The sequence below is a fragment of the Lynx canadensis genome, chromosome X (genome assembly GCF_007474595.2).
Source record: "Lynx canadensis isolate LIC74 chromosome X, mLynCan4.pri.v2, whole genome shotgun sequence".
Lineage (NCBI taxonomy): Eukaryota > Metazoa > Chordata > Mammalia > Carnivora > Felidae > Lynx > Lynx canadensis.
The window spans coordinates 56,901,879-56,916,616 of NC_044321.2; the positions used below are offsets into that span (position 1 = coordinate 56,901,879).

Genomic DNA, 14,738 nt, shown 5'->3' on the forward strand with positions numbered 1-14,738 from the left:
GTTATTTACATTTTTAAAATTTTATTCTTTAATTTGTAAATTCTCATAATTTTCCAATATTTTTATTTATTTCCTTGACAGTGAGGGAGCTCGAGTGGGGGAGAGGCTCAGAGGGAGAGAGAGAATCTTAAGCAGGCTCCATGCCCAGTGTGGAGCCCCACACAGGGCTTGATCTCACGACCCTGGGATCATGACCTGAGCTGAAATCAGGAGTCGGATGCTTAACTGACTGAGCCACCCAGGTGCCCCAAGAAATCCAGAAAAGACTTTCAAGGAGGGAATAAACGAGATGGCAATGGCCCATCAACCTGGCAGCTTAAAATCGGTGACCATGGTGAAAGTGGATTAGCGGATTTATGTCTGCGACACGTGCAGGCAAATCCTCTGACAGGTGTTTTGAGTAATTTTCTCACCCTAAAGGTGTGTAAGACTTCTCGTACACTGTTTGGAAAGTACAGAAAGATGGTGAATTTCAACCTTTTGGGACTTCTGACTGAAACACCAAAGGCAGCCGAGAACGAGGGCCTCACAGGGGTGCTCACCACCCACACCCTGGGTAGCACAGGGGTTCTGCCATGTTTGACTCCCGCCAGCCCATTTCACTCAGTATTTGACAGATGCCTCCTTTTGAAAAGAGGTTCCAAAGAAGGGGAACAACTGAGTTACTACAGGGACCAAAGCAAGAAAATGTTTCCAAGTGATCCTGTGCATCATACAGGAGTTGGAAGACGCCATGGGAAGAAGACCAGGGCACTTAACGTTTCTCTTTTGTGTTTCCCTGTCTCCTCACTCAGCTGTGTGGTGATTGACTCAGACTCTGAGGATGAGTACTTCCGTGAGAACGTCAGAGCTCAGGCATATGAAATAAGCAGTGAAGGCAAGTGTACTAGTAACTGAGTAGGAGCTGAGCTCCGCAGCCCTCACGGTGTAGTGATTTCAGGATGCGCGTCAGCAGCCGTTCTATTCTGAATCACTTAGCGAGTGCCTCCATTTCTTCCCTGTGTGTGCTGGATGTGGCCACGGCCAGAATTCCCCTCGCTCCCCACCCTGGTGGATTTCCAAACACAGCAGCAACTGTTCTCTCTGCTTCAGACCTTGGGCACCCTCCTCCGTAGAGTTCTTGGCCTGCCAAGCATCAGGGAATCAGGGGCCAGGAAGTCAGGAACTGACACTAGGGAGGTGTGAAGGCCGCTCCGCTCCTCCACCTTCTGCTCTTTTCTGAACTCTTCCGTGTGTGGGAATGGCAGAGAGGGCAAGCGATGAGTGAGGGGCGTGGGCTCATTCTTTCCGGCCTGATGGAGACTTAGGTGGGTGATGGTTCTGAGTCCGCCTACAGGGACTTCTCAGGGAGGAACCTTTGCTTTCTCCAGCTAGCTGTTCATCTTTGCCTTTCACTGTTCTCTTTGTTTTCTAGAGATTTCTGTTTTTCTTGGAGCCTGTTTCCCACAGGAGATCTTTGCCCCTTTGGATTCAGAGGCCTATTTATTTATGTATTTATTTACTATTGTTTAAATGTGTGTTTATTTTTGAGAGAGACTGCGAGCAGGGGAGGGACAGAGAGAGAGAATCGCAAGCAGGCTTCGTGCTGCCAGCTCAGCGCCTGATGCAGGGCTCGAACTCACGAACTGTGAGATCATGCCCTGAGCCAAAACCAAGAGTCAGAAACTTAACTGACTGAGCCACCCAGGCGCCCCCAGAGGCCCTTTTAACCTTGCGAGAGGCATGGAGCTACACTCACAGTTTAGAACCTGTTCAGCGGGTGTGAAATGTAGGAAGGCCAGGAGCTTCTTAAGCATCAGGAACGGTATGGTACTTGATCCATCTTTGCTTACTTCGAGGTATACGGCATGATACATAGGCCTCTCCTTAAGTTACTGGCTATTTCTTTGGTAACCACCCAAGAGCTACCATTGGCCAAAGTTCCCTGGCTAACCTGGGATGTCAGAGCAGGGAGACAAGAGGGGGCTTGGAACTCTACACTCCTATTTTACTACCTGTCCCCTCTGATTTATTTTTCCCCTTCCTCTCTAGCTCTGAGTGGATGTGACTGAGTGAGATGGGGGTCCAGGTGCAGCAGAGTAGAGGCTATGACATGACAAACCACTATCAAGGGCCAATGGGAGCCCCAGGGGAAGTAGCTTTAGAGGTAGGACATGAGTGACAGAGCCAGAAACCAATTCGTCACCACAGGCTGCCACTTGCTGACCCGTTTAGTCAGAAGATCCCTATGTTTTTGAGGATGACCTTTGAACTAAGGTTTTTCTGACCTTTCTGTTGGGTGGACCCTTCACTGTGGGCATTCATCCCAGTAATGGAGAGATGAGGAGGGCCCCGATAGGACTGTCTTTGTGTGTCTCTTTACTGTTCTTCACGTGCCCTTTCTTCTGTTACTGTAATGAATTTAGGTACTTTTACAGAAAAAGGAGCTTGACCACATATTTCTAAGATCACTTCTAACCTTTGTCAGTGTACAGTCATTTTTTTCATAGATTGTCAGCAGTGTGTCCCTACTCTCTTTTTTGTTGTTGCTATTGTTGCTTTGTTTTTTACTTTCAACTGTAATTGGGAATTCTTTAAAATTTCTAAGAAGGATGACTTTTTACCATAGCAACACCCACTCCTTCCTCTTTATTGCATATCTGAAATTCTTTGGTAATTAAATGATAGAGGAGACTCTCAAATTACATGATCCCAAATCTGCAATTGTAGGATAAAGAGCTTTTGCACCACAAATATATTTTTGCATCTTGTCTATGCTGTAGTGTGTGTGTGTAACATCTGGAATCCTAGAAACCTGGAAGTTGGGCTCTGAACAGACTCCAGAGAGCATGTGGTATTAGACATGCCATGCCTCATTTCCAGATGAAGGGATGCTCGGGGAGGGTGGGGACATTCCAAATGTTCCCAAGGTCTCTCAGTGCTGGTGTTAGGACTGAACCCTTCACACTTACATCAGTGGCTCTGAGACCTTTGCATTTATGGACTAGTTAGAACATTAAATTTTGTCTAAAAATGGGAGCAAATTCCAGTACCATCTAGTATCAGTGTAATTGCATAAAGTATAGAAAGCAAAAGTTCAGGGAGGATGTAATCTCAAGGACAATCCTTTAAATTATAGAGCTCAAACTTGGTAGGGAAAAAGTCCACTTTATTCTGATTTCTCTTGTTTTTCTGTGGAGCAGTGACAGCACACAAGTCTGCAGAGCTGTGTTTGGGAACCACTGAGCACCTGCAATGTGCTACATAGTGTGATTTGGAAAATTGCCACTAGACTTGGGTTGCTATTTTATCTGTCTCTGCGCTCAGTCAAGTAAAGAAGGGATAGAGGGAAAACAATCTAAAATAATGGATTCTTTCTTTAATTTTTTTTTTACTTTAAGTTTATTTATTTTGGGGGGAGAGAGAGAACCGGGGAGAGGTAGAGAGAAGGCGAGGGAGTCCCAAGCAGGCCCTTAAGCACAGAGCCCAACATGGGACTTGAATCCATGAACCCTGAGATCAGGACCTGAGCCGAAATGAAGAGTCGGATCCTTATCCGACTGAGCCACCCAGGTGCCTCTAAAATAATCCATGCTTAACTGTGAGTCATAATGTCACAGCTTCCAGTTTGTTAAATTTGTGCTCAATAATCTAAAGGGGGGCAGAGGGAGTATATTTCTACATGATTATGTCTTTTGAATTTCAGATGAGGTTCTATATGTGTCTTCTAACATCGAGAAGCCTGCCATCGATGAGCCTCCAATAGTTATTTCTGATGATGATAGTGATTTCGAGGGCCCCGTGATGATCATAGATGGCAATTTGTGTGGTCAGGGCCAAAGCTCCTCAAATGAAAAAGAGATGGAGGCCTTTGATGTCTGCCAGCACAATTCATCTGCTGGTGTTGCTGAGCTGGGCGGTGGTGAAAATCTCTGCCCACCGCCAGGTGTTGCTGAGACTGAGGTGGAGATTCCAAATGAAGAGCCAGCACCTGTGGTGGAGCAACCAAGGAAAAGGAAGAGCAAAACCAAAAATATATGTGTGGTGCCCGGTAAGCCAGTTGAATCAAGTAGGCCTGTCCCACTGAACAAGCCCAGCACTGCCCCCCCCACCACCTGCCTGCAGTGTGCCAGCCATGCCTGCCATGCCCTTTCCCCTGGATATGTCTGTCTTGTGAGGTCTGCCTGTCCTGATCGCCAACCTTAAGCCATCTCAGCAGGTCCCTAGCGGCCAGGGGAGACAGCCATCCCGGTGAAAAGGATCTTTCTGGAAATGGGGGAGGAATGCCCACGTCTTAGTATTTTACCATTCCCTCCATGCTTTCTCTTTGTGCTTTCTGGCCTGAGGATATAATCCCTTTTTTCTTGGGACCCAGCCCAATGTTCAGTTCCTGTAGGGAACTGTAGGTCAGAGATGTTCCACCCTCCTGGATTCCCAAAGTTCTCAGACCCCCATCTCTACTAGAGCACTTACCCAGCTGTCTTTTGTTGTTGTTTTTTGAGAAAGGGGGGTGCAGGTGAGCTGGAGGGGACAGAGAGAGAAGCAAGGCTCACCAGAAACGGGGCATGAGTTCACCCGATACAGGGCTTGAACTCACGAATTGTGAGATCTTGACCTGAGCCACCCAGGCGCCCCACCCTCCCCAGCTGTCTTATGTTTCTGAAACTGTTCCCCCAGTAGATGGTGAGCCTCTTGTGAAGACCTCTAGGGAAGACCCTAACTCATTTTGAAGTCTCTCCCAGGGTCTAGCCTGGTATTTTGCACATAATAGATGTTTAATACTTTTTTTTTAATAACCAAATAAATGATACTCCTGATGGGGAAGTCTCTGGCTAGAGCAGTTAGCAGTATATGGGTGCTAGAAATCTTTCCATCTGGCTTGCGTATCGAGTGTTGGCACTGCCTATGATCCAGTCTTGCCCTTGGAGCAAGTGTGGACAGCATTCCTTACACTGCGTGTGCCTCAGGTGCCCACACAATCTGACCTATAGCGGCGTGCTCATGTGGTCTCATTATAGTCCCTGGTACCTATGACAGAACCCTACCCAGCCTACTCTCTGCTGGCAGCTCTGTGATTCCCATAGATAAAAATCTGTCACGCTGGCCAATGGACAGTATACAGGCTTTAGACCGTTTTCGTTTCTAGATAGTGCTCTGGGTGTGGCTGTGGGGCCTCCTCCTGGGTTTACCTTTCTGCCAGCTGCTTGCTGGGATCAATTTTCAGGGTGCAAATGAGCTATTCTCTTTTCAGCTGTTACAGCACCAAAAACACGTGGGCCTTCAAAGAGGTTTGCTTCTAAGAGGAAGCCCCATGCAGCAAAATGTGACAAAAGCCACACTGGGTACGTACTGTCCGTATCGGACTGAACGGGAATTGATTGTATAATTGTCATATGTTAAGCAGTCCACTGGGCATGAGAGAGGGTCTTCAAGGGGATGAAAGAGTCTGGTGGGGGGGGGGACAGTGTGTCCATCCCTGAATTGGAAGAGCATAAGAGGGGGGAGGAGGAAAGGGAGGAGCAGCCCACTGTTCCACACCTCCCTTTTGCCCCCACATCACTTCTGGCCTCTTGAGGTTTCCTTGGTCCTTAAACTCCGATCAAAAAATGATGTGTGGCCAAACCAGAGCCTTTTTTCAGGCTAAATACTGCTTCATGGCCACCAGTTTACACTAAACCAAAGCAAACGCAGTGGAGATGGTGAGAAGGCAGAACTGACATGTTCCAATCCATTGGTGTTGGAGGGCAGTTGTCTTCCAGGTTTTTCTAGGGCTTGGGATGTGCCCAGTTGCTCCCACTACTGTTTTTATTCTTGCAAATTTTTAAGGCGTCAACATTAGGGTGAAACTGCTTGTAGTTCCTTTCTTTTTATGAAGTTATAGGTAATTGAGCCTAAAAACAACAGGTCATTTGGACCAAGAACATATTAATACTTGAAGCAAAAAGCTAACAGGTTTTTTTCATTCAGATTCCCCCAACTTCTTACCTTTTCCCTTAAAAATAGGATGTTGTAAGCCTAATTTTCTTCATTCTTACTTGCATTCAGGAGTAATATATATTTATATCTGACTTCTCTTAACAAGACCAAGGATATGTCTGAAGCTTGTGTGTTTATTTTGTTTTAACTGTATTTTGGGCCAATAAATGCATCTTTAAAAAATTCTTTTTCTAAAATTTACTTATTTATCTCAAGAGAGCAAGCACAAGTGGGGGAGGGGTAGAGAGAGAGGGGGGAGACACAGAATCTGAAGCAGGCTCCAGGCTCTGAGCTGTCAGCACAGAGCACAATGCAGGGCTCGAACTCACGAACCGTGAGATCATGACCTGAGCTGAAGTTGGACGCTTACCCGACTGAGCCACCCAGGCACCCTGCCAATAAATGCATCTTATGAGAAGAGGAACGGTGTGTTGGGCACTGGGCAACAGAGCACCTTGGCCCTGAACAGAGGCTCTCCTTGTTTCTGCACTTCCTGCCCGGTGAGGTAGCAAATGGAGTTTGGCGTGTTCTCTCTTAGGTGGATCCCCTTTCAGCAGAGTTTCTTTTGATATATATTTCAGCTGCTTTGCCTGTAGGGCCACGTGTGTTGGGTGGCTCCCAAGTTGCTTTGCTGTGGTGTGACGTGACAGAAGAAGGCATGTAAGCTGCCCCTTTGTGTCACTGTCCTCTGCATCATCCAAAGGAGGCTGGTCTGTTTGGAGTCCTCACTGTTGCCTCGGTGCTTCCTGTTTCAGTCAGGAGGCTTCCTGTTGTGCTTAGCGTTTGTTCCTGTGTAGCTGGTCATGGTGTCTGATGTACCCATTTGGGGTCTCGTTGGTTGCTCTGATGTGGAGATTGTTCCACCTGCAGCAAAGTGGCACAGGCATTGTGGGGAAAGGTATGCTAAGCCACAGGGCCTGCTTGATGTGAGCGCTGATGCACATGGGGGTCACGTTCTCTGCCGAGGCCTGCAGGTGGTTTAGGTTTTCATCTGCTACCTTTCTGGGTGCAGATTTGCTTTCAGAGCTAAGTCATTGGAGGCAGAAGTGTTAGTCACCAGGGGCAGGCTTTGGGGTGAAGACGCTTACTTTTAGCTGTCTTTGCCTCATTTGGTATTTCTTTCCTCTCCATGCCCCAGCCACCCCACTGTGACATAAGGGGTTAATGAGTGTGCTACAAAATCTCAGTCTCAGGAGTTCTGTTGAGTTAGAAGCTCACTTAACCTGTGTCTGCTCTGGTTTTATGTGTCCAGCTCTGTGGGCTCATCTCTTTGGTCTTGTGGATTATTGTTGGCGAAGAGAAAAACACTTTAGTTTAAATAGCTGTTACAACTGTGAGTCCTTTATGTGATTAGCACTGTTCTTTGTGCATTTGAATTAGGCCTCGAAAGATGGGGCAGCAATAGTGGTCTAATGGGAAAACCATGAGATTTGGGCCAGAAGATTCAGCGTCTGGGAACTTTGGGCAAGTCACCTAACCTCTGACCTTCAGTTTCCTCATCCGTCAAGTGGAGATAGGAAGAAGAGCAATAGCTTCTTTGGGGGGTGGTGGTGAGGATCAAATAAGGTCATGCAAAAAAGAAGTTCTCCACAAATGGTAAAGCACTACACACATGGTTGTTCTCAGGAGAGGTAGAGATGTACTCGTTCTAGCGGTCATGGGCACATACGCTGTGCCAAGGCATGAACGAACTGTGGGAAATCACAGTTCCTGTGCAGAGAATGTTTAACTTGCCCACTTTGGCCAGAGTAGAAATGGTAGCTGGAACACAGATGTTGGGACTGGATTGACCTGGGCCTTGAATGCTAGGCCCAACAGTCAGTGAAAAGCCAGGGAGGGACATAATTGGAACACGGCCTAGAAAAAATGAACCTGAAGTGTGTGTGTGTGGTTGGACTAGAAGGAAAAGAGCCTGGAGGTTAGGAGCACAGAGGAATGCTGTAGTGGCAAGGCATCAAGGGGAAGAGGGGAACTTGAACTAGGCTCGTGACCGTGGGGTGGAAAGAAAGGCTGGATAGAAGAGATGATGTGAAGGAGATAGCAGTCTTTGTGCCTGTTGAATATATGGGGCAGGGGAGGAAATGAATTTTAAAATGTCTCTGAGGTCTTCAGCCTGCTATAACAGAAGTCAGATAGTTAAACACATTGAGCTGGGGGGGGGGGGACATACTCCTGTTAATCAGGTGGAAATTTGCGTCAGGCGATTGTAAATTCGGAACTGGATCCCAGGAGAGAGATCAAGACTGCAGATACAGGTGTGAGATCACTCCAGTGGAGGTTGTAACCACGGACTTCACATCTCTGAGGATGCAAGCAGTGAGTAGGAAAAGTCTACAAATGGAACTTTGGGAAATGCTCTCCTATAAGGTAGTTAGAAGGAAGAGGGACCGACAGGTTTTCTGAGTCTCTCCGGATATGACCTGTACGTATGCATTTCTGCTATTTACTTCTTTAGCTATACAAAACTTAGTTGAATTTACCTTTGCAGGCATTCCGTTTGTGAAATACCTGGATGTTTCTTGCATGACGTGGAAAAGGCAAAGCAGTATTCTGGAAGGAAGTTCAAGAAAAATAAGGACAGCCTGGTTCAGGAAATGTACAGTCTGTTTAACAGATCTGTCTTTGACAAAAAGGTAAAGTCGGTGAATAGACACTTAATGAGCACCTGTCATATGCCCAGTGCTCTTGGGTGCTGTGAGGTGTGCAGATATGCTAGCTGTATATTTCCTGCCCTTGAGAGGTGTCAGTTTAGATGGGGAGATGATACATGCACACGTGAAAGAAACAGACAATGTTTGTGGGTAATAATATATGGTACAGACTTGTTACCAGCACAGGACATCAGCAGAGGCAGAAAAATCACTGAGTGCCTCAGTGGTGAGGAAATAAGATTGGCTGTGGAGTGGGGGGAGACTGAAGAATGTGGAGAGAGTGGCAGTGATGGGGGAAGAGGGCACGTGTGAGGCATGTGTTGAGGCTTGACTATCTGGAAGAGAGGGTTTATGCTGAGGAATAATGGGGAAGAGCTGTGTGACCTTGGGCAAGTTACCTCCCCCCTCCCTTGCCTCGGTTTTCTTGGTTTTCTCATCTGCAAAATGGGAGTGATAATAGTACCTGCTACTTCATAGAATTATGGTTGGGCCTAGGGAAGGTAATATACCTGGAGTACCTAGAACAGGGCCTATGACCTAGTAAGTGATACACGTCGGCCATCACTTGTTTTTGGTAGCGTAGCACTAGATAACGGAGGGCCTTTGGAATCAGATTGGAGGGGGGCGCTGAAATTGAAATCAGCAGGCACCACCTCACAGGGACAGGATAGGACACAAAGCGTCTACTGAGGGAAACTAACCTGTCTGTAGTGTGGGGCCTATACTGGATTGGAGAGAACCTGGAGGCGGAGAGACTCAGTGGTCATTAGGTTTTTCAGACTCTTATTATTGCTGCTGATGAAATTTCCTGCCGGTAGGGTTTTCAGATCTTTCTAAGGCTCCCCAGCCTGTGGGTAAATCACTCCTGATGACTGGGGTGTTACCTCACGGGACCGAGGAGTAGACCAAGGTGCATGTACAATCTCACCTCACCACTTCTAGTACCCACAGGGTTCCATTTCTACCTCGGTGGGTTTGCACTTCTCTCCCTGACGCTTGTCCCCGTGCCGGGCAGCGCACATCTTGCTTTTGTACACACTCAGCAGTCTCCCTTAGGTCCTGATTGCCTGTCAGTTGTTCTCACCTGGGCTTCAGCCTGGCTTTGATTCTCCCCAGAATGTTTAGGCTTGCAAAACTCCCGAGCCAAGATCCTTTGGTCTGCTCGAAGCTGCTCTCTGACTTGCCTGCTTTGCTTTTTGTTCTCAGCTGCCAGAGAAAATCGATATCGGCTGGAATAAGAAGATGCTGAGAACTGCTGGCTTGTGCACCACTGGCGAGACACGGTACCCGAAGAAGGAGCGTTACGCGAAGATCCAGATTTCTCTGAAAGTCTGCGACTCCGCAGGTAATGGCAGCCTTCTGACACAGGCCCATGAAGTTACTCTTAAGTCCTGGTGTTTTCTGGCAGCCTGTGTCACAGCTTCTCCTGCCATTCCTGGGTAGATAGGCCTACTACGAATGTCTTGCTCAGAAGACATTCCTAACGATGTCTCCTCATTCCTGAGAATCCAACTTGGCCATCTTTCCATTAGGGTAACTTTCTCACTGCAGCTGGCTCCCTGCTAACTGAGGTTCAGGGTCCCCCGTAGCTAACCAATCAACCAGATTTTCATAATGACCCTCCTGTCATCATTCCTTTGCCCCCACCCAGGTGTAAGGCCTTGTCACCTCACCCTTCTCCCTGCTCCACTCAGTCTCCTACATACCACCGTGTCGCTTTTCCACAAAACACCTGGCTTTCCAGGCTGTCGCAGCCTGCCCCCCACTCTGCTCAGCCAGGCTTATCTCTAAGCATGCCGCCTCTAGCGTGTCCTGTGCTTCAGCGAAACTTTCTTCACACTGCCTCTCAGAATGCACCACACAGCTTCCTGGCCTTGTCCTTTGTTTACATTTCTCACCACACCTAGAATGGCCTTTCAAATTTGCAAAGCCAGTCAGTTGTTAGGGGCCCAGCTCAGAATCCCCCTTTTTCCGTGGAGCTTCTCCTGACCAAATCCCAAGGCCATAGCCACTGCTCCCCACCCCGTCCACTTAACGTAACCCAGGTCTTGACTGAGTGTATTTGTAGCAGCAGCATCCCCCAAAAAGAAGAGCATGCTGGAGCTGTCCTGAAAGGATTGTTGTCTCTGACATCAACAAAATCGGTTACATAGGGGACAGATGTCCCTTTCAGAATCCTGGGAAGCTAACACTCACGACTGCCCATGTAGACTTGTAGCAGATGGCTTTGCATGTGGTGGGGTTGAGAGTCTAGTGGGTAGCAGGCCGGAGGGAATGGGTTTAAGTGCTCATGTTTCCTTTGCCTCCCTCTCTTCCAAGACCGCCTTCGGGATACTTTGATCCATGAAATCTGCCACGCGGCCTCCTGGCTGATTGATGGTGTTCGTGATTCTCATGGCGACTCTTGGAAGTTTTATGCCAAAAAATCGAACCTGGTGCACCCAGAGCTGCCCCTGGTCACCCGTTGCCATAACTACAAGATTAACTACAAGATTCATTATGAATGCACTCAGTGCAAAGCCAGGTGAGACCCTTTGCCTCTCAGACTTTCCTCTGTTCTGTTTCTGCTATGACTTCCAGCTGGCTCTCTGTGATTTTGTTGGTAAGTATGTGGCCAGCTGGCTGGACGAGTGAAACATCTCTACTCCTTTCCGTGTCTTCCTCCTTCATTCTCTTCTACTTTGAGCTGACCTCAGACTGCTGCTGCTGCTTGGTGCCCCACTCTCTGAGAAGCCAGGCAAAAAGTCTTGCTTTGGGCCAGCGCCAGCAGGTCGGAGAAGATGCTGAGGTACAGTGACTGATTCCCTTACTGCATGATGTCTCTTTTCCTCCTTAGAGTCGGCCGCTACACCAAATCATTGAACACCGACCGCTTTATCTGTGCCAAGTGCAAGGGGACTCTGGTCATGCTGCCGCTAACTCGTAAGGATGGGACCCCCATTGCGCCCCATGTGAGACCATTTGCCAAGTATGTGCAGGAGAATTATAGATTGGTTAAACAGTCAGCGGAAGGGCTAAGCCATGGCGATGTGATGAGACAGCTCAGCAAGGATTATGCCCTTAAGCACAAGCGAAATCCTTAAGGTTATCTGAGACTATACTTGTGCGAGCTGAGTCCTCCACTGCTAAGAAGTTTTAGAAAACATTTGTTTCCTGCAATGAATACTAGGATTTAAGTGCGTTTTTATAGCTTCATACTGTAGTGATGATTGTTCTTAACTAAGGATTCTGTTGGTAACCATTCTGTGCCTTTGACAGTACTCAGAAGCCCTTTGGGTCCACCTTGGGTGTTACTTAGACTCCATAGTTTTAAGACATAGAACAAAATACAGTAAGAGAAGCACATAGTTTTAAGATTAAGACATAGAACAAGATACAATAAGAGAAACCCATAGTGTTAAGACGTAGAATAAGATATAGTAAGAAAAACCCATAGTGTTAAGACCATAGTTTTAAGATTAAGATGTAGAGGGGTGCCTGGGTGACTCAGTCAGTTGAGCATCCGACTTCGGCTCAGGTCATGATCTCATGGTTTGTGAGTTTGAGCCCCGTGTCAGGCTCTGTGCTGACAGCTCAAAGCCTGGAGCCTGCTTCGGATTCTGTGTCTCCCTCTCTCTCTATCCCTCACCTGCTTGCGTGCTCTGTCTCTTTCTCAAAAATAAATACATTAAAAAATATTTTAAAAAAGATTGAGATGTAGAATAAGATACACTAAGAGAAACCCATAGTGTTAAGGCCATAGTTTTAAGATTAAGACGTAGAACACATACAGTAAGAAAAACATAGTTTTAAGATGTAGAACAAAATGCAATAAGAGAAATGCTTGTTCAAGAGTGGCAGGTTGAGAAAAGGAGAATGGCGCTGGGAAGTGAACCAGATTCAAAGGTGGCTCTCCAAAACCCGGGCTGCTGGCAGGTGGAACCTGTTATACCTACTTAGAAATAAGAAACAGACATGTCTCATGAATTGAGTTGTTCTTGATGTTGAATAAAGCCATGTAAGCCAGTGTAGCTGTTCATAAGATTAGAAAAATAAATAAACTGTTTTCTGCAATTCACTTGTTAACCGAGTCTATTCATTGACAGCCTGACAGCACAGAACAAACTGTCAGGTCTTTTGTCCAAGACCCTGGACATATGAAGCTCTCCACAGTGTGTCTGGAAGAGCACTCTCCATTCTGGTTTTTCTCTATGACTTTTGTGACTGCCCGTAAGCACTTCAGCAGCCCCCCCACTCCTGGGAGGCATCCAGGGTACAGACTGGGGCCAAGATTGCATTCATTTCCTATTGCTGCCATGGCAAATGACCACAAGCTTAGTGACTTCAGACAACACAAATGTATTCTCTTACAGCTCTGGAGGTCATAAATCTGGTGCTTGGGGTACTTAGGTACCCCAGGCTCAGTCAGTTAAGCATCCAACTTTGGCTCAGGTCATGATCTCGTGGTCTGTGAGTTCGAGTCCCGTGTTGGGCTCTGTGCTGACAGCTCAGAGCCTGGAGCCTGCTTCGGATTCTATGTCTCCTCTCTCTCTGCCCCCACCCCACCTTGCTCATGCTCTGTCTCTCTCAAAAATAAACATTAAAAAAATCTGGTGCCAACCTCACTGGACTGAAATCCAGGTGTGGGCAGGGCTTGGTTTCTCTCTGGAGGAACTGGGGTTTGGGGATCCATTTCCTTGTCTTTTCCAACTTCTAGAGGGCACCTGTGTTGTTTGGTTTGTGCCTCCCCTTCTGTCCTCCAGGCCAACAACATTTGTCTCTCTCTGTCTCCCTCTCCCTCCCTCCCCTTCTTCCTCCCTTTTTTTCACTTTGAAGGACCCTTGTGATGACATGGGGCCCACATAGATGGTCCAAGAGAATCTACTACTTATAAGGTCAGCTTATTAGCAACCTTTTTGCCATGTAAGGTAACATACAAGTTCTGGGGATTTGAGGGTGGATACCTCTGGGACCCATCCCTCAGACCCCCACAAACATCTTTATTAGTCTAGCATCACTGATATTTTTTATGGGCACGATGTGTTCTGTCCTTTTCCTTCCTTCCATCCTTCCTTCATTTTGCGGATGCTTTGAGTCTTTTAGTGGCCACACACTCAAGGCTAACCACACATCTAAGGGACTGGGTGCGTGTGCAGGGTGACATGAGCTTCCCTGGCTAAATCCCCAGGTCCCTCCCTGCCCATCCCGCTTCCATCCAGGTCTGCAGTCTCAGCAAAGGCCCAGCTGATGAGTGAAACTGGATCGTGGCACATTGGTGGCTTAATTAGGGGGAATTGACAGTGCAGCGGTTCCACCCCTGCAAAGGGAGGGTCCTAACTCTGTAGGCTTGCCACCTACCCTTCTGGGGAGCCCTGGTCATTTCTTCTACTCACATCCACCTCAGCGATTGCCCACCTGTGCCTCCGGGTGGCTTATGTGCAAATGACTGTCCTCAAGTCCTCCAACGTTGGTGCTTTTCGTCCAGCCCCATGTCACTATCCAAGAAAAAGCCCGCATCTCCTCTTCCCTGTATAAAGCTACATACAGCCTTTGGCTGGGCTCTCTGATACCATCACTTGATCCCAAACCAACCTTGAGTATTTTCAACCCTTCCCTCACCCGAACCCTTAACTCTGGGGCCACTTGCGGTACTAGGAAGCATTGCAGTTTTGCTATTGCCTTCCCTTCTACCCAGAAATGCTGTCTTTGCTTCTCTCTGTCCTTGGAGACCCCACTTGCCTTTTGGGGTCTTCTCATTTCTGTCTTCCAGAAGCCTTCCCAAATGGCTCCAGCCACAGGGCTCTGAGACCCGGGTTCACGGTCTAGGGACAACTCATTTACCTTGTGGCATAGACTGTTTCGTATTGTTACTCTTCCCCATGTCTTCCCTGCTGGCCTAAACTTCTGGAACACAGGGATCATGTCTTATTCATGTCCGAAGGCCCTTCCCCAAATTATGCCTAAGTGGTGTCCAGCCAGTCCAGTGAACTGTTAGCCCGCACCCATCTACCCCAGTGCTTCCCTGTGAGTGACAGGAGTACCCAAGAGGGCAGAGACGGGGCTCGACATAGACGTTAACACAAGCAACATCGGTTGGTGTAGATCCGGGGCCAGGCAAAGAGAATAGGAAATGCATCCCCAGAGCCTGGGCAA

The 14,738-nt window shown here is 47.6% G+C and overlaps 1 protein-coding gene across 2 annotated transcripts; it reads left to right on the plus strand.

Annotated features, from left to right (window-relative positions):
- The first annotated feature begins 3,541 nt into the window (after window positions 1-3,541).
- Window positions 3,542-12,117, plus strand: GCNA (germ cell nuclear acidic peptidase). 2 transcript variants are annotated; one of them, XM_032592213.1, is made up of 6 exons: window positions 3,542-4,030; window positions 5,231-5,321; window positions 8,444-8,588; window positions 9,813-9,951; window positions 10,926-11,130; window positions 11,443-12,117. In XM_032592213.1, the coding sequence occupies exons 1-6, from the start codon at window positions 3,784-3,786 to the stop codon at window positions 11,687-11,689; spliced, it is 1,074 nt and encodes a 357-aa protein (XP_032448104.1). In that variant the 5' UTR covers window positions 3,542-3,783; the 3' UTR covers window positions 11,690-12,117. The 2 variants fall into 2 exon arrangements, with proteins under 2 accessions (XP_032448104.1, XP_032448105.1); XM_032592214.1 differs by lacking the exons at window positions 3,542-4,030; window positions 5,231-5,321 and adding an exon at window positions 6,285-6,853.
- Window positions 12,118-14,738: the final 2,621 nt, after the last annotated feature.